The 20023-nt window shown below is 41.6% G+C and overlaps 1 protein-coding gene across 3 annotated transcripts in view; it reads right to left on the bottom strand.

The window, feature by feature from the left end:
* Window positions 1-6873: 6873 nt before the first annotated feature.
* SNX10 (sorting nexin 10) overlaps window positions 6874-20023 on the bottom strand; it is a 70649-nt gene continuing 57499 nt past the window's right edge. For all 3 annotated transcript variants that reach the window (XM_080818422.1, XM_080818424.1, XM_080818423.1), the window contains 4 exons: window positions 16876-16976; window positions 16353-16451; window positions 9122-9334; window positions 6874-8666 (listed from right to left, as the gene is read on the bottom strand). In XM_080818422.1, the coding sequence (XP_080674548.1) occupies window positions 8585-8666; window positions 9122-9334; window positions 16353-16451; window positions 16876-16976 (495 nt within the window). In that variant the 3' untranslated portion in view covers window positions 6874-8584. The remainder of the gene's footprint in view (window positions 8667-9121; window positions 9335-16352; window positions 16452-16875; window positions 16977-20023) is intronic.

Genomic DNA, 20023 nt, shown 5'->3' with positions numbered 1-20023 from the left:
AAAGGGCACCTGATGTGTAGTGGGTGTGGCCAGAGTCAACATCAGTCATCCGCGCCTAGGAGACAGAAGACCAGTCCTGAATAAGTAGTAGGAAGGAGCCAAGCAAAAAGGCATGGGAAGGGGAAAAGGAAGACCCTTCTAAGCAGAGGGAACACGCAATGACTTCATCAGCACTTCACACCTGGTCTCACGTTGTATCATGCTATAAATGAAGAAACAAATTCCATAAAATTAAGTGACCTATTCCCCGGTCACTTATCTTGTAAGCAGTGAAACTAAGATTTAAACTTAGTACCACACTCCCTGCATCTTTCTAGAACTGGCTCTCTGAAGGGGAATCCTTCTTAGTTAGTTATAGTCACACATTTCTCACACCCTATCTCAGGAGCACCTAGAGTGAAAGCAGGTGCCCCTTATTCATTCTGGGAAGAGGTCCAAAGTGTTACAGACTCAAAAATCATAGAATTTTAGATTCTCTTCTTCAAACCAGTTTAAGGAAACTGCATACAGAAGACCCCACCCCCACTCCCAGTCCCCCTTACACACAAATATCTAAGAGATTCACAGTGTATATTAATATATGAAAGGAACTAACAAATCCTGCAGAAAAATTAATGTTAAATTTTGACACAATGTGCCTAAAATGTAACTGACTGTGGAAACCTTCAACCTACTTCCTTTTTTAAAAAAAACAACACTTATGAACATCTTTAAATACATTCTGCATTCTGTATTCAGTCTTCTCATAGCGGTGATGATGAAACAGCTGTCCAGAGGGCTTGGGGGCCACCTTTGAGTATGTACTAGTGGCAGAGCCAGAACTCAATTCACTAGACTTCCTTCCAGTCAACACTCTCCCTAACAAATCATGCTTCAATATGTCCATTCCATACTTTCAATACATAAACAGTACACACAGCACATGAGTTGATAACCTTGTAATTGTCAACTTACAAATTACCCTTGGAAAAAAATACAAAGAAATCTGTAGGTGAGAGCTGAGATCATATATACAAGTTTGAAGTGTGTTTATATACACTATTAATCGCTCTTGTCATGGTTTATATTAGTTATCCAAGTCTTGCTGATATCAACTGTTTATCTTCACAGCCTTCCCACTGAAATAATAATACCAACAACAACTACTTGCTCTCTCAATGAGAAGGATAACATTAATATATTGATGCCAATTTCTAGTGTTTATCTTTATGCATTCATTTAAATGGAACCAAGGCTGAAGAAACCAGTCATTAACAAGATAATCAGAAAACAAATCTTTGTGCCCAGTACTCTGTTGCTAGATCAAATCCCATTATTACTGACTAAAGAGTAAATGCTTTACTTAGCAATTCAGTTGGAATCCTGGCAGCACAAAAAGGGAGGACTGGAAATCTTTTTGTTTTGCAAAGATTTATATTATAACAATATTCGTTATATAAAAATTTAAGTTTTGCTTGAATGAAAAAATTTTAGAGGCAATATACAAGTGAAAGAATGCAGGCAGTGCCCAACTTTGGAGAGTATTTATGAAGAATAATGTGTTAGGAAAGATCAATTGGGCTTTCTGTCTAAAAGTTAAATATTCAGTGTTTGCTTCTGTATTTGTTACCAACAGCTTCTTTATCGGTAGGAGGAGGCAAATGATACCTTGAAAATGTTTTAAATGTGCAACTTTGCTTATCTTCCTGTATTAATGATCCCTACAGCCGTTGTTGCATTAACCTTATCACATAGCCCAGCAATAGGGGAAAAGTATTGTGAAAGGAAGGAAAAGAAAAGACATTTAGTTAAAACTGGAGACCCTTTTTTCAACCTCGCAATTTTCTGATTGTCAAGGGGGAAAAATGGAAGTTGGGCTTCTACTGGGTTTTCTTGAAATCTCAAAAAAGAAATTAGATATTTCCAAAGGGGTGATTCACTAGACATCACATACTGTGAAGAGGAGAGAGATTAGATGATCAATGAAAGGCTCATTATGTGAATCCTGGGTTTTGTGAGGCCGATGAAAAAGCTCTGAGCAGAAGACAGTGAGTGGCTCCTGAGAAAGCCAGGCTCTCCTTCAAGGCTCTGAATTGCTCATTCGTGGATATGACATTACAAGAAATACCGTTTGCCCCTCGGAGGACTTCTCTATCCTTCTTCATACAGTCTCTGTGTTCACATAGAGGAAATTCAAAGGCTCTGTCTTTTCATCCCTTTTAACTTTGACAACAATACCAAACCCGACCCTGAGACCCCTCTACCTTCTCATTCTCTCAAGGTGCTTAGGAAACCACCTAACTTTATGATTGAAATTAATGTTTTCATTCGACTGCAAATGCTGGAGCCCAACACACATACCAGCAGAGTGAACACAAGCCCCTTCGGCTTCTTCAGCCAGGTAATACACCTCTTTTTTTTTTTTCTTTCTTTCTTTTTTTTTTTCATTATCCCTTTAATGCAGAACAGGGCTACTGATTACAAAGAGGCAGTTTGACTCCAGCAATAGGTCTTCTTCACTAATCCTCACTGTCATGGAAATTCCAGCTGCTACAAGAATAAGAGGTTCAATCCATATTTGCCAGCTCTAATATGAAATCTGTCAGAGCCCAAATTAATGAGTTCCAAATTCCTTACATCACGATAACAGGTTAAGACTGGTCAATTAATTACATAAATCCTTCCCGATTCATTGTGCGTTTGCAGGCCAGATTGTGTCTTACATTACTCCATGACACAAGGCCTTTTGGCTCCTGTTGTTCTGCAGAAAGGCCCCATTTAAGTGGAGGCTGCCTGCCACGGCAAAATGTTAAATGTCACACGTTAAATTTGCACTTTTCTGTAATTGCTTTTGTTAAAAAAAATTAAATTAAACCAGAGGGCTCCCAGTACACCACGATGCAGAGGGCTGGGATGGTACTGAATGAATCCCCAGGCACGCAAGTAGCCACCTTTTACCTCCAAAGGTTCACACGGTCTCTGTGCCAGGAGCTTCGCTGGCCGTGGAACTCAGAACATGCATATTTGTGAAAATAAACCACGTTTCCCTAGGATCTGTAGCAGCAAAAATATACATTTAGAAGATTCTTTTCTTTATAAAAGATTAAGATAGGATTCTTTACATAGCCAGATTCCCTTTTGTCTACTAGCAAAATTAGGTAAGACACTGGTGATCTAATCACCTGTTCAGGAAGATACGTTGTACAAGGGAGTGTGTGCTACACTTGTGTAGGTCTTCGCCTCCAGAAAAGATGTTGCTGATGGCTTTGCTATTTGGATTTGTAACTGGTACACATCTACAGAGGGAAAATCATTGAGGATTAAGAACTCCAAGGAGTTCAAAAATCATCCGGGTCAAACGTTTTTCTTTTCAAAACATCAAAATGAGTCTGGAGTCACAGCTCATTTGAACTAGACCTAGAACTGTGGACTTCACCTTCCTAGGGCGGCGGGTCTACACCCCAGTACATTTTCTTGTGGAATGGACTCGCATGGGCCTTGGTGCTCTGTATTGGATGGAACCAGTCCCCATGCTTCCTGCGTCGTCATCTCGTTGAGGGCCAGGAGGTTCTGCGAATACACGAGCAAGTAGACGATACTCCTAAACACGGACTGAAATCTATGTGGGGCGTAGGTTCCTTCCACCGGGAACCCCTACCACCACTCCACCACGCGGACAACTAGCCAGACCCCAGGCGGCGCGTTCTTAGGTGGTCAGTCGCCGCCGCGGCGCTGGCCCGGCAGCGCCCCCCTCTGTCCTTTGGCGGTCCTGCACCGTGTTATGTCAACGGCCGCGCGCCTCCTTTTTTTTTTTCTTTCTTTTTTTTCCCCCAGGCGAAGAACAGCCCCGCTTCTGCGACCGCAGCCTAAAGAGGCGGCCCACTGGTGTCTCCCCGCCTGTTCCTCACCCCCCCCTTTCCCCCGCACACACAGACATTAAACTCCGACCCAGGGCCGTTTCTGGACCCGGAGGCACGCGCTTCTACCCCGAGGCCCAGTCCCGCCACCAAGCTCGACGGTCCCCTCCCTCTCCAAACGGGGGGCGCGAGTTCAGGCGACGGCGCGTCCGCCCGGCAGGCTTTAAGGTCCTGGCGAGACTGGAGAAGAAAGAGGTTAACTGCTGGGTGCGGTGCGGCCGCAGATAACACACACGGAGCGCGCGGGTTGTCCCCCACCCTCGCCGCGATCCCGGGGCGCTCGCGGCCCCGCCAGGCCTCGCCGTCTGCAGGCCCGGGCAGCATGTAGTCGTCCCCTCTTGCGCTGGCCGGCTGGGCCGGGGCGGGGCGGGGGAGGGGGGCGCCGCAGCGCCGACCATCTGCAGAACAAAGACTCGGGTCTAGACCGCGCAACTACGCGCCGCCGCCGCCTCCCTCGGCTCCGGCTCCGGCGCGGCCGACCCCGACCCAGCCGCCCCGAAACCCACCGGAGCGGCGGGGTGGCGGCTCCACGCGCGCTCACAAACCCCAGGGGCCCCAGGAGACCACTGAGCCCGGAGCCCCGGGGCGAGGCGTGGAGGGGGGGGCATTGCCATTCAAAGATCCCTGCCACACCAACCGCCCCCCACCCGCCACCGCGAGGTCCCTCTGCATTCTCATTTTCTTATTATTTCTCAGGCAGCCGAGTTGTCATTTTCACATTGGGAAGGGGGCCTCGCGGTGCCCACGTTGGCGGCAGGTGGGGCAGGGGAGCGGGCGCTGCAGGTCTCCGCTGTAAATCGCTGTCTTTTTGCGGTTGTTGTTCCCACTCGCCACCCACCGCCCCCCTCCACCGGGTGTTCTTTCTTTCTTTTTTTTTTCCCCCTTTCTTTCCGCAGCGCAGTTGCTATGGGTTACCAGGGCGGTTGCCATGGGTTACCGGACCGAGGCCGGCTGGCTCGCTACCTGCCACCCAGTCGCCGCCGCAGCCGCCGCCGCCGCCGCCGGCGGAGCTCCGGGGCGGGAGGAGGCGGGAGCGCGCGTGTGCGGGACGCGGAGCGGGGGAGTGTGCGCGAGCCGCCGAGGCGCCGCAGCCAACGGGCGGCCGAGGGTGCAGCGGCGGGAGCGCCACCGCCAGTGGGGTGGGGGCAAAGCTATAAAGAAGATTCGGAGGTAAGAAACTAACAAAAACACAACCACAAGTTATGCCCGTGCTGTGCCCCCACAGCAGCCGAGACAAGCGGTGTGGGGTTTGGGATGCATCTACACTTCTGTGTGGGAGAGAAAGGGTATTTTCCTCTTTAGCATAATAAGTCATTTGCATAGTGTCGTTAGACTAGAGTTGACATTCAGCAGAAAACCTTAGCTTAATTTTTTTTCCTCTTCTCTTCGGTATCTTTGTAAAAGAAGTCTTAGGAGTTTTAGAGAAAGAGAGAAGGATCATTCACTACCAGAGTTTGCTCAGCTAAAATAAATTAGTGTCCAATGCGGTGTTCATAAGAATGATCTAGAAAAGTTTCCAACAAGAGTGAAGAGCAATTGTGTCTGACCTGAAGAGACAATGGTGACTCGTTTGTGAGATGCATCTGGCAAAGAACAGAGGCAAAATCTTTTGTAAATATTTCAAATTTTGAAGAAATGGTTGCTTACTTACATTCTTCTACAATTTTTGAAATCCCTCTATTACAGTGTATTAATGTCTTATGACCTTTATTTGCAAAGAAAATTGTATCTATGCTTTGAATGTCAAACTGGGGTAATTAATTTCAGATGGCATTTCTTTTTGAAACTGTGTTTATATATAATAAAGTAAGAAAAGGTCTATATTCCAAACAAAAAGAGAAAATTATGTTGAAATAAATGGTTTTCTCCATTGAAAAGATGCTACATTGAATTCATAGGACCAAACAATTTAAATATTAAGAAGAAAACTATTTAGAAACAGAATAAGCTTTTGTTTTGTTGTTTTTGTCTTAAAACTGTAGAGGCCTTTCATGGAAAAGGATCTTCTCCTTTATAGCTGAAATACTGAAAACCGAATTTGTACCACAGTAGCTCAATAATGATGAATCCTTAAGGCACCAAAAAAACATACTGAGTTCGAAAGAGCATTATATTTGCTGTTGGATATAATGGTAATTGTGACTAGGCTAAATGAATTTGGTTATGTTCTTAATAGCCATAAAAGAAATTTTATTCTTTTACCTTACTATAGTCAGGTTATGGCATATCACTTGTTTGTATTTAATTATTCAATAAAATGTGCATTAGACTTGAAAAGCTCCTGCAAAATACTTAATATCTTAAGGGTCACAACTACTTAAAGATAAACATTTCTGTTTTTCCTCAGTAATTTTTAAAACTTGAAATTTCAACTGGCCATCTAAATCACTTTCTTCCAAGTGAGACTTTAAAAAAGCCCTAAGTAACAGGTTGTTGACTTTCATTGTTGACACCTCTGGGTTATGTATAAGATCAGTTCTCAAACAAAACACATAAAATGGCTTTACAGGTGAATCATTTACCCTTTCAGAATTAGCCACGGAAATATAGTTTTGCTGTATGTGAAATCATAAAGCATCCAAGATTAGAATTCTTTACATTTAAGTTCCATTAAAGATAGTTTTAAATAAACATCTATTTAATTTAGTTACTTGGGAATTATGTTCTTTTCCTAAAGAAAGCTTTAGAAAAATACACCAGAGAAATATAAGGGACTAGAACAAAGCCAAAAAGCCACTGGGGGCTGAAGTTCACCTAAGTATCTCAGCTCCAGAAAATCAGTTTTAAGAAGCCAGTGGTTAGATATCACAACCACCAAACCAAAGCTAAAAGCCTCAAATGTACACAACTATAGTGACTCTTAAACCAAATCCTACCAAAGCTTCTCATTAAAATTTACGGCTTGTTCAAAAACACACTGAATTTAGGTGTCAGAAGAAATACATCCTCGTATAAAATAAGTGATCCAACACTGAACTTGGTTTTTTCACATTTAATGTGAAAACGATGATCTTGTGAAGTTTACATACCACAGTATTAGGCATACTTAATATCAATTTTGATGGCTATGTTACATCATCTAAAAATAATATGACAATCGGTGGCACATTACATGCTTTTCAAAAACTGCTGTAAAACAGAAATAATGTGAATTCAAATACATATTGCCAGCAAGCTAGGGATCGCTCTTAAATGACTGGATGGCACACTTTACATGTTAGCAAGAGAAAAAGAAATTGCTAACTCTTTTTTTCCCCTGTATTAAAACAATGAGTCTTCAATGATAAAGTAACAAGATCCAAGATACACTAAATCAAAATATTTACAAAAGCTCAATAATGTTCTGGACCAAACAAAAAGGAGGAAAAAGTAAGATCATTCTTATTCTAAATTGAATTTTTTTTGTTCTTAGTTATGAGTGTTTCAAAGACTTTTTAATAATATGGTAACTTTTAAACTCCCCGTTAAAATAAAACGAGGCGAGGTAACATTTAATTAAAGCAACAAGTTATTCCAGTTACGTAAAAGTATCTTCCCAGTGGTTTCAGAGATATTTCGTACCATTCAACAAAGAAGAAACTTGGATAATTATCTCAAGAAAATGCTGCCTCATCTGAAATTTGAAGTTCAGTGTAGTTTATCTAAGACCTTTTATCTTTGGGCCACTAAAAAAGAAGACATTTTATTAAATGACCAATTCTCAGGCAGATGCCTTAAAAGAAAGGGCTTTTTAAAAATGAAGAATTCTTAAATTAGCAAGTTGACATTCTTTTCAAAATTATGGGAATATTTATTGATGAACTTACTAATTTTTAGAAGATCCCACTTCTAACTTAAAAATAAGTGACAAGTGACCACCACTGACACTGGAAATTATCTAGTGATAAGAAATTGCACATTCAGTCAGAAAATAGTTAACCCGTAAATTCTAATCACACAACGATAATGAAAACTATTTGTTTCCAGAAACCATGTGTGAATCTGGACCATGAAAATGTATTTCTGCGTCTCTAGATTGCAAATATAAGCAACATGACTAGCGCTACTTCTGTTTTTGTATAAGACATCAACATTATTTTAACATGTCTCTATTCATAAGATGCACTTTCCATCTAAGTGTGACATAAAGTACTGGAAAGGTGAAACGTCTTAGAATATTTCAAACATCCAAAAGCCAAGTGTCTTTCCCAGGGCAGGGGAGGTGCCCACAAGATGTCAGCCACATGTCTGAGAGAGGTGGCCTGGTCTATGCCGTCAGGCTTCACAGCAGTTAAGATCATACAGGCTGCATTTCTACAAACACTGTCCCACTGATACAACAAGGAATGTGCTATCTGAATTTTTAAATGCAGGCTACCTATATACCTGTCTTTTAAAATTGAGTCAAACCAAGTAGGTTTTTCTAAATGTAGTTATCATTTCATTCCAGGGCAGGATCTTGTTTTTAACCCACAATGTTTGCCTCTAAGGGGGGACTTGCATTCACAGGCCTTTTAGCTTTTTACAAAAGCTTAGTCTAAATAAGACAACATAAAAATGCCACTAATAAACAACCTGACGTCTTCAAGAATTTAAATGCCTAATGTCATGACAATGAGCTTTAGGTAAGGATATATTATTAGCAAGCTTTCTTCTCCATGAGTAGACCCCATTTGCTCTTCCTAAGATGGTAACATTGGAATTATTTTTCAGGATTCCTGCGGAGCGGTGCTCATTTTACATCCGTGTGAACTGCTGTCATCACTACTGTGTCCAAACCCAGAGGATGAACTGGAAAAGAAGAGAGGGGGAAAATAATAAAAAGAGGAAATTGGTTTTCACAACACACTCAAAGCCTGAGTAACAGAGGAGAACTTTAATTATCTCCAGTCACAAAGAGAGACAGGAAATTTGGACTTTTAATTAGCCATTTGGAGTGCAGTTGGATATTTTTTTAGCTAGATAATTTAAACGCGAATAATTCAAGTCTGACTAAATGAAAGTCACATAATCAGAATGCAGATAATTGAATTTCTACTGCATTCATTAATTCAGTGTGGAGGTGTGTGTGAAGACTGCTATGATGAGCTGTCACAGCTCAATAAAATCTCAGTCAATTAATTTTTTCATTATCTTAGTATTACATCAACAAAAAAGTGAAGTGTGTGTCTATCTCTAGACACACGTGTACGTGCACTCTGTGTTACACAAACACATACGCATCACATCGAAATGCAAGGAAATACCTTTCCGAATCATAATCTATATCGTTCTCTTTTTTTCCTTCTTCGTCTTCTTCAGGGAAACGTCTGTTCATCAAGGCAAACTTGTGAATGGCGTCTTCCACAGAGTACTTAGTCTGCCCGGAAACGCACGCCTCGATGTCTTCGGAACTCAGATGACTCTGCAGGAAGAGGTGGAGGCAGCTGTCGGAGAGCAGGAGTGCGTTCTGGAGGACCCTGGGCGAAAGGAGAGAGGAGCAATGAGAGGTGGCCGGGGACGGACAATTAGAGGGTAGGAAAGAGCAAAACGTTAGAAAGGTGCCACCGAAGTCGTCCCTCCACTGTGGCAAACTTTGCGTCAATTACAGACTCTGCTTATTAAAAGGATGAAACATATGTTAAGTTTTATTCAATTATTTGGAAATTTAGGTGAGTAAAAACACGAAGCTAATAGTTAAGAACATCTGTTAAAAGAATAACTTCAAGGGCATTTCTTCAATTTAACCATCTGTTATGACCATGTGGATTAATTACGGAAAGATTTTGCTTATAGTCATAGAAATGTATGCTACTTAAAAAAAATTTTTTTTACTGCCAACCAGTAGGTCTCTGCTCTGTGATCTTTATTGGCGATGCTGTCATGAAACATCAAAACTTCCAACGACTATTAAAAACTGTATTAAAAAGCCAGTATGTTTCTCAGCATGTTTTACATTTTAAAACTTTACAAGTGTGCTTATGTACATGTTTACAAGGGCTGAGTTGAGAGGTGGCTTTTTTTGAAAACCTAACATGGACTAGAAATCTCTCCATAATCTTCTGTGGCACCGTGTGTCTATGTTGTTAAAATAAGCCACCAAATAAAATTGCTCCAACAGATTTTACCATATATCCACTTAAAATACGATAATTTTGTGCTAAGTACATACTAGCCTTCCCACATTCAAGGTCAAAGTTTACGAAGAGAGTACAGATTTCAACCAGTGCATCAGAACTATATGGAAAACTAAAAAACGACTCCAGCAAATGGGTACCTGCTCAAATTTATATTACCACCAAACGTGGGCTTTTTTTTTCCCCCTGAAGTGCATGTCTCAGAACAGGAAATTAAGTCAAAGTACACCCTTATTTTTAAATAAAAACTGGTTTTACCTTTTTAGGAAAAATCTTGATGTATGATCATTTCATCTCTATGAATAGTTCAATAATGATCTATTACGAGGCACTCAGACCAGACAGAGGGGACAAAACTAAAACACGAAAACCTGAGAATAATGTTGTCCAACGTGGGATTTTGCACAGAGAACTCTATGAAACAGATTATATATTTCAGACCAAATGAACCTTCCCTTATATTCTGCATTTTTACACAAATAATTAGAAAAGTAAATCTTTTTTGGCCATTCATGTCAATTTACTTAAAAGCCAAGGTCACTAAAAGATTTCCTTTTCTCCAAAATAAGCCAGAGTTGTTTCCTCAAGAAGGCAAAAGTCTACAGGTGTATAGGATCACAACCAAAAATCTAGCCTCAACAGGCTTCCCAAGTGTAGCTTGGGAAAATAGTTTTACTGGCCTACTAAAAGGAAAAAAACTTTTGTGCCTTTTAAAAGGGCAAAATCTCTAGCAAAGCAGCTAAATACTTCCCCTCCCCTCCATGTCCTCTGCCCTGGCTTCTCCCAGAAGATGACCAAATCACATGGTAGAGATTAATTTACCAAGTACAGGTAGTAAAGTAGTAAATCCCTTTTACTGCTCTTTGAGATTTATTTTCTACATTTACAAATGTTTACCACTCTTGTTTTAAATACTTCAAATCAAGAGAAGATTTATAGGGCAACAGCCCATTAATATTAACTTGCGTTCGCTGTGAAGTTTGCACGGAGTTTCCCATGTCCTGTCAGTGGTTTTCCTGTCAGCACAAGTAACTGCTCACAGGATTACGCTCACTGCTTTATTTCTGTTGGAAATGTGTTTTATTTTCTTTATAAAATAATAGGTAATCTTTAAAATTGATTTTAGATGGTTCGAGGCATTACACCACAAAAGTAATGAGCACTAATGCCAATGATATTGGACACAAATTCATTTTAGCTTTATTTCATGTCTAAAGCAATTCTACCGAGCCTTGAACTGCTCACGCGCGGTTATTAACTTGCTAGTAACCTAACACATGGGTACAGCAAACAAAAGTGATCAGAGTCCAGGCTGATCGGGACCTCAAGGCTACTGTCCTTTTTCTTGAGCGATAATTCAATTTCCAATTTTACTGTACATTAGACTCATTATTTCCCAGTGTTTTCTTTTCTGCTTACTGCTGCCATCTGGAGGTCATGATGGTGAAAAGCAAGAGGGAGCCCAGCCAGCACACACCCAGCTCACAATTCTGACGTGGGAGGATGTGGCCGTGGCCCAGTGGCCTGTGGCCCAGGGAGGCCAGATCTGAACAACCACAGGGGCCTGGAGTGCAAAAATAGGACCCCTGCTATGCACGGTTTTGGTTACTGGAAGGCTCTCTGACTGGCTGACTAAATTTATGCTACTGTGCTCCATGGGGATGGGTTTTAAATGAGCATAGTAAATTTTTAACATATTCGTAATTTTTACTCTCGGGTATTTCATCTCGCAGTTAAAAATACCAAATTTTGAAAGTATTTTTCCATCTGGTTCAGTAAGCATAGCTAGTTTGTTTTAAGGAATATCTGGTTTACTGTATTTCACAGAATGTTGTGACTGCCAGCGTCATAATATTAAATTCTATTTTTACCTTAGTCATATTTGTGCCACATTTTCCACCAACAAATCTAATAGCAGAAAATCAACTTCAAGCTTAATATAAAGAGTACTTTGTAAAACAGTCAATAAAATGTCATCTTTATAAGCTTCCATAAAAGTAAATGTATGTAATTTTCAAGGCTTTAGAAAAAAGAGCACAAAACAGCCTCTAGAATTTTAAAGAAATGTCTGAAAAGACATTTACAACATGAGTCAAAAGTTATTCCTTTCCCCCAAGACAACTTTAAACTAAACAAAGCAAATCCTGTTTTTCACTTGAACTGGACACAGTTGATAATCTGGTTTTCCTCACCATGATTTTATTAGGTGTATTATATACTAGTTCAGTTGGGAACAATATATAGCTATGCAAAACCACTTAATCCTAACTAAGGATGCCCTGTCTACTGAACCCAATATAATGATATATACACATGTGTATAGAGTGTGCAGGTTAGCACTGGGATGTAGGGAAAAAAAATTAATTCAGCCTGTTTACCTCTTACCATGAGAAAAATAAATAAATAAATAAAACCTACAAATCTTCACTGAAGACATTCATGATCTGTGCTATGGTGCCCTCTATTGAACACAAAGACTTATAAAGATGTATGTGTGTGTATGTGTGTGAGAGAGAGAGAGAGAGAAAGAGAGAAACTAGTGTTTCCATGGTTTCCATCCTTTAAAAAAAACTATAATATTCCTTACATTTTTAAGAAATAGAAAACTGTAACACAGAAGTCTACACTGTAAGGTTTATATAGTTATATTAACAGGATGAATTCAGTAAAGAAGGAAAGCTGTCTCCCATCGTGATATGAATCAAACATAAATTAGTAGGACTGCCATGTTTATAGTTGGTGACTTACCAACACTTTGTAATTTTAGTCTATAACTTTCTTTTTCCATAACTATTCATAGAAGAGACTTACAATTTACAATTGGCCGGGGGAAAAATCCAAAAGGGCAATTATAGCCAAGATTGAGAGAAAATGATTGTATTTGAAAAATGTCACCATCATCCTGACCAAATTTAGCTAGCATTTAAGAGGTCCACTAATTATAAACTTGCCAGTTCCTGGAATTAATAGATGCCTCCAACTTTCCTATAATTTCCTTGTCTATAAAATCAAGATGATACCCAATTCCTAATATTATTGTAGGAATGGAGATAAAACATGTAAAAAGCTAAACACAGAGCAAGTGTTCAATAAATGGTATGACTTATTATTTGGTGCCTAGTCAAAGAAACAACTTCCCAACTCCTTTATAAAGACTGGCCTGGATATGTACTTTGTTATTAAAGATATATAATTTCACCTTAAGGTGAAAAAACAAATATATACTTATAAACACACATATGGGCAGAGACAGCAGCATTTTGTTTCAAAGGGTTTGAACATACATACTGTTCTCAGTTCATAACTTCAAAACCTCCATAAAAACCAGATATGAAAAATACATGTTAAAAATCTACAGCACAAGCATATTTCCCATTTTAATGTTAGGGTGTCTTCCCTCTCAAGTTCCTAAAGTTACAAAAAAATCGAAGTGTGGGCTATTGATAGTGACCTTCCTTAATGGGCAGCAAATGGGGCCTCGGGGGGATGTTACGCTGGGGTCAGGACCCAGCGCCAAGAAGGCCGAGCTGCATGCCGTATCCGATTTCCTCAAGTGGGCTGGGGCTGAGGGGGTCCCGGGGGGGCGAAGACCTGCAAGGTTGCTACCTCTACACAAACTGGACAGAGAACAGGACCGCCAGGCGTCAGAATGCGGGGGGCATAGAATGGAGTGTCAGGAGGACCCGGAGCGGCCACAGTTGTCTACACCATTTAGGTCAGGCTTCAATCCACACGGTGGTAGTAGACTCCTTGCTTCCTTCAAGTTCCAACCATGTAGAAGGACCAGCTTTTATCTTCAATGTGAACCTCATCAGCTTGGAGACTAGTGTTCACACACTGTAGTGGAACAAATAACGACACCAGGGAACTCAGTGTCTGCTCCATGACTGCATTTCTGGGCGACCATCCAGACCCAATTTTCCCCTGACATGGATACAGTACTTTCCCACCAGAATGGATGCTTCAAGAGAGTAAGGATCTGGGTCCACTGTGTGGGGTCCTATTTCCCTAGGACCCAACCTGGCCCTGAGTAGACAATAAATAGGTTTCCAGCATCCTTTCCAAGTATCATCTTAATGACACAACCCACGAGGTCAAGCGGCGCCTGTGTTTCATGATCGCACTCTTTACAGCAACCTGAGGCAGGACACAAGAATCAAAGGGCTTTTCTGAGGTCGGATAGCCAGAACAAACTTAGGAGCTGTGATTCACGGGAGCCCTGGAACCCAGCCCCTCAAACTCCTGATCCAGGATCCCTTCTGCTGGGATGTCCACATCGAACGAATGCAGTCCGCAAGCAGCCAAGTGGCACAGTTTGCAAAAATAACCAAGCCCAAGCCTACTCGCTCTGCAGCTGTGTGGCCTCACTCAGCCGTTAATTTGGTAGATCAGCTGTAGAAGGAAAGATTGTTTTCAAAACAGTGAAGTAGGGGCACCTGGGTGGCTCAGTGGGTTAAAGCCTCTGCCTTCAGCTCAGGTCATGATCCCAGGGTCCTGGGATCGAGGCCTACATCGGGCTCTCTCCTCTGCAGGGAGCCTGCTTCCTCCTCTCTCTCTCTTTGCCTGCCTCTCTGCCTACTTGTGATCTCTGTCTGTCAAATAAATAAATAAAATCTTTAAAAACAAAAAACAGTGAAGTGATTCCTGGTCAAAAAACACACGCCCCGTGCTTAACTCACAGTATAAATACAGAGACACATGCTGTCCTTTGACCTCCAGTAAGGAGACTTCTCTACAGAAGACAAGCAGCTTCCCAGTGCCGACAGCGACTGCAGGATGGGGCTGTCCCCGTCCAGGCCTCGCTGCCAATGGCCAGTCTGTGGCTCCCCCGAGCAGCATCTGCACTGACAGGTCAGTTGGCAAACTTGGACTCGTGGGCCACATCTTAAGGGAGACGCCATCAGCCACCTGGGTCTCGAAGAGACAACAATTAAAATCAGAGCTGTCTCTGAAGGGAATGGGCAGAAAAAACTTGACCAGGCCATTGTTCTGTCATGCCTGTGATATCCAAGAGAATACCACTATAATGGATCCTGAGGACTTGGCTCACTTAATGGGTTCTTCTGGTCTCTTGTCATTTTTATTCCTCTGGCTTCTTTTTCTTTTCTGGCCCTTCCTCAATTTATAATCTTGGATGTTTCTGTATGTCTCCATGACCCCTTCCAAAGAAAGACACTATATCAACCTAATGGAAATAAATATTAATATTCATGTGCATACTTAATATCCAAATCCTTTATGAGTGGGCCATATGGGGAGAAGGCAGTATATTATTTCAGGTTAGCTCTAAGGGACCATGCAGTGAATGCCAAAGGACATTACTTCAGATCCTGAAGTCAGTAGAAAAAGAAAGGGAGCTTAGGAAACTGGGCCCTGCCTCTAACCAGTAGTCATATGACTCAGCCCATTTTCTAATCTATAAAATAAGAAGTTCGAAAAATCAGCTCAAAGCTATTTCATGTCTAAGTGGATTAAAATAATAATGGTCAAAACCACACATTACATGCCAAAGCGATGTGTGTGCTTTACCGTCATCAACTCACTTACTCCTCTCAACAACTTACAAAGCACCTACTATTATTAACCCCATTTTATGGATGGCAAAACTCAAGCACAGAGCAGGTGAAAGACTTGCCCAAGCCCAGCCAATAAGCAGCAGAGCCAAGATTTGAACCCAGGAAGTCTGGCCTGAGCGTCTGAGTGCAAACAATGTGCTGTTTCATGGGATGGGTATTCTAGCACTCCAGAGTGGGAAAAAAGAGAAATTACAGTAGTGCAAATTCGAGTTACTTTAACCGCAGTACCTACCATCAGCAAGCAATCCAGAGTTAATAACCCAGACTACTCAAACACCAGTAACTACTCCCTTATAAAACACTCCCTCCAAAAAGCACAGTTAAACTTTTTCTTTAGAAGAGCCCAGGAAAGTACTCACTAGCAGCCCAGCATGGAGCTGATTTTTGGTCCGTCAGTCCCAAATGTGGTAAATACAGACAGTTTTTAAGAAGTACCTTCTTAATAAGGCACGTTTGCCTCCTGGCAAATCTTACTTTTGTCAGCTAAACTTCCAAGTAATTTGGCTCTTATTTGCAGCTTCAGGGACTGTACGCACATTTATTACCAAACTCAATTAGCTCATTGTTTTCCTTCTAGAAGATGCGGTCCCGGATGTGCACCGTTTGAGGTAAGCCACAAGATGGCGCTCTAATATAGGAAATGAACTACGGAGCCGACTCTAGATTATCATCATTAGCATTTCCGAACAGTGATCTTCTCCCCCACATAATTAGAGGACACTTCACTCGAGCAAAGCACTTTGCTCACAACTGCTGTCTGGCCATAAGAGTTTCTGTGCACTTACTTTCTGAGGAAATCTTCCAAACCCTGACGACGCTGATCTACATGCTGGCGATTATTCATGTTGAAAAACAGGTTTTTAGATGGAAGTTCTGGTAGTTGTCTTATGAGAAAGAAAAAAAAATTTTTTTAAATCATCAAATCAAGGTGGTTTAGTGAAACCAAAGTGAAAGCAAATTATGTGTGAGAATTATCGTTTAACTATCAGTTGTGTATGTACAATATGGCACATATAGTTACATAATAAGGATATAAGAAAATCAATTAACTTAAAGAAAAACCCATTTTTAAACATTTTTTAGGCCTTTCACGGTCAATACACATCAAGCTGGGGAAATTCAAGTGGTAAATTTTGAATTCAGATGTAGTAGCTACAAAACCAACTCAAGTTATATATTACAATCAAGAAGAAAGCCTACAAAATCCTTCATATATTATGTATCTTAATGCCCGACAATTTTTTTAATGTTTTTAATGTTGGCTGTAATAATAAAGTCTCCTCAGTATCCCTTATTTAAATCACTTACACCAGCAATGCATTACTTTGGAGTCTCTGCCTCAGCCACACAAATTCTCGGTATCTTCTTCGCACACAGGATGTTTTCATGGTAAAACACATGCTATTGGTCTGTTTAAAGAAAAAGAAACATTTAAGCCTCACTTAAGGAAAAAAAAAAAGTTTTTTCTTACATTTCTAACTCACTATATATACACCCATATTCCTTTTTAATGGGATTTTTAAAAACCAAAAATAAATCTGTATGTATTTTTGTACTTTTTTTTTTTGTACATCCCATCTTGTACAAAACACACCTCTGAAGACCAGTGGGGTGACATCAATGAGCAGTATTGTCCTGAGACAAGGCAGGACCTCGTCATTCCCTGAGTCCTGAGGTAGCCTCCTGCTCACCTATTAGTGCTATCAAAGATGAATCATAAAAATTAAACAAATCCTGAAGTTTAAATGACCAATAAAAACTCAGGGTTGTCCCTTCCATTTTAACACCATCATTCCGTCCGTCCGTGGATCTGCAGAAGCCTTCAGGAATTAGAGAGCCCTTCTTACAGCCCTTGACATGATACCACAAGAAGCCATCATATCCTTGATACGGCTATCAGTACAGATCACACAAATCATCAGGCATCCTGAAATCACTTTTGGGGGTGGGGGGTTGGTAGGGAGGAATGAAATTACCACAAGAGCTGCCACAGCACCAACCCAGACATTTTCCTGCACCCAAACCATGTTTATACCCTGAACACTCAGCACACTGCTTCCCCAACCTATGCCCAGATTTTCTTCTAGAACCTATCGGTGTCATCGATCTTATTTCCAATGTTCTAACTTGCTGAATGGTGGATCTTCTCTCTATATTTATCTTTTGTCTGCATCTTGGGAGGGTCCCCTCTGACTCTGCCGAGCTGGAAGCAGCAGCCCCCCACCCCCCCAGAACCACCAGGATCAAGGCAGACAGGCCCATCCGGATGGGATTCTCTCTGTGTAATCATGATTGTCTGACGCTGTGATCAGGATGTCTGGGGGGAGTGGGTGCTGGGGGCTGACCACGGGGAGGAGAGGCTATGTCTACCACAGAGCCGCTCTGGCCCCCACAGGGGGCCCCACACAGCCCAGGAGTAAGTGGGGGCTGGGCCACCTGTCTGTATGCTGGGGAGCTCTTCGTCCTGTGATCTCCAGGTGTAGAGGGTCACCACGGTGTCCTGAAATCACTTTTAAACAAGAGAATGCGTCCTCCTTTTCTATGGGATGTGCAAGGCAGAGTGAGGCATGGGGCAGAGGGACAAGCATCTGTGTGGGGAACCCACATGCCAGGCCCGGCTCTGACGTAGAGCAAGACACTCAAACTCCAGTTTGCTGAATGGTAAAATGGGAATGGAGGAGGACATACCTATTTCATAAGCACCTGGCAAATATTATCTATTAATATATTATTATCAGATAGGAGATGTTGGTTTCCTTCCAACTACCTTACAGCAGGTTTCGAAAAAGCCACCTACGACAGAGTCCCCATCCTAAGCAAAACAGCAGTAAACCCAAGACTGGGAAATAGGTTTCTCCTTTCTCCTTTGTGCAAACAAGAGAGTGGCAAGAACCTGTCTACTGGTTTTTCAAGGAGATCTCTATCCTCTATATTTATTTCAAAATTCTATTTCATAACCTTTGCATTGCCAAATGAGAAAACTGCTTGCCTCCAAGATTTATATTCTTTCAAAATCGTTATTATTCTACCACTTAATAAGCACCCAGCAGTTGTTTTCATTGGCAAATGTAAGTGACTTCAGGCCAGAGTTCTTCAACTGTTCCCGTGAAATGTATGGCACAGTTCCTGCTACTCCTGAGCTTGATAAAGTTAGAAAACCCCAGAAGGCAGAGAGGTTAAGACATCTGCCTCCAAAGCAGCTTCTGGTCTGAACCCCAACACCTTTGACAATATGGCAGCAAACGCACCAGATGGAGTTTGCAGCTTAGTAATGTTGTGTGTGTGGATTTCAAAGCGCACCAGGGCCTCACTCTAACGAGACCCTCGGGGACTAAGACTGCAGGCCGTTGACACCAGAACGGTGCCCTAACAAGGCCTGGGCAGACATCTCCTCGGTGCTCCTGCCCCAGAGAAGACCAGGCCACTGCAGGGAATCCTGACACCTCGGGTATGGACTCGGTCCATTTCAACTCCCTTTCATTTCATGTCAATAACATGGAAGCCAACTGGAGAGCCATCTGGTACCTCCACCAGACAAAGGTCCATCTGTAAGTCCTTCATCAGCAGGACAAGGTCAGGAGAGAATATACTGTCCACGAGTTTAAAATTCCCAATAACGCTAAGATTTCAGTCACCTGGTATCATTCTCCCTTAAGGTTAGTTGAAATGGGTTAACCCCCAGCTTCTCTACCTGCAAAGCTCTATGGGTCTGGCATCTGAGTGAGGCTCACGGGAGCTCTCCAGGCCCCTCCCCCATCCACTTCTAATCAGAAACAGGTATGGACAGTTTAGGACCAGACTACGCTGAGATCACTCATTTATTAAGCTCCTCTAAATGTATTTGCTTATTTCTGCTATCTACCAAGCCCAGAAGATCTAGACATTGGTAATTTATTAGCATTTCAGAAAAATGCCGCAACACCACCAAATAATATTCGAGGAACCTATCATTTCTGGCACAAGACAGACATTTCTGGAATCACCTTACACTATTTACGTAGCAGAGAAAAGTCTATGCTTTCATTAACTCCCTGAGGATAATTAAATTTCACATCTACCATAAAGTGTGATAAGGACCGACACGTTTTTTAGAGGAAGTTAAAAAGGTAACTAAAGAATTTCATTTCATTTTCAAATGCTTAGTCTTACTTACATACTCATGTTACAGTTTTCCACACAGAATGCATATCTGGTATGACTTTGAGTAAAAAACCAAAGCAAAATCAAAAGACAAGGTATACCCTGGCAGCAGCCTTCCATGCAATCAACAAAAAGCAGTTCTTAAAAAAAAGGGGGGGGGTGAGTTTTATGGCTGACGCTCGGGTTCCAGCAGACCAATTTAACTATTCACAATGGGAAATTAAAGGTGGTTAAATTTTACTTCACTTGAACTATATAGTCACAGATAAAATCCGAGTCTATTTCCATGCTCCCAAGAGAATTCTGCACTAAATCA

The sequence above is a fragment of the Martes martes genome (genome assembly GCF_963455335.1).
Source record: "Martes martes genome assembly, chromosome: 11".
Classification (NCBI taxonomy): Eukaryota; Metazoa; Chordata; class Mammalia; order Carnivora; family Mustelidae; genus Martes; species Martes martes.
Note: the sequence above shows the minus strand (reverse complement) of the source record. Positions and strands in the feature narration are given on the sequence as shown.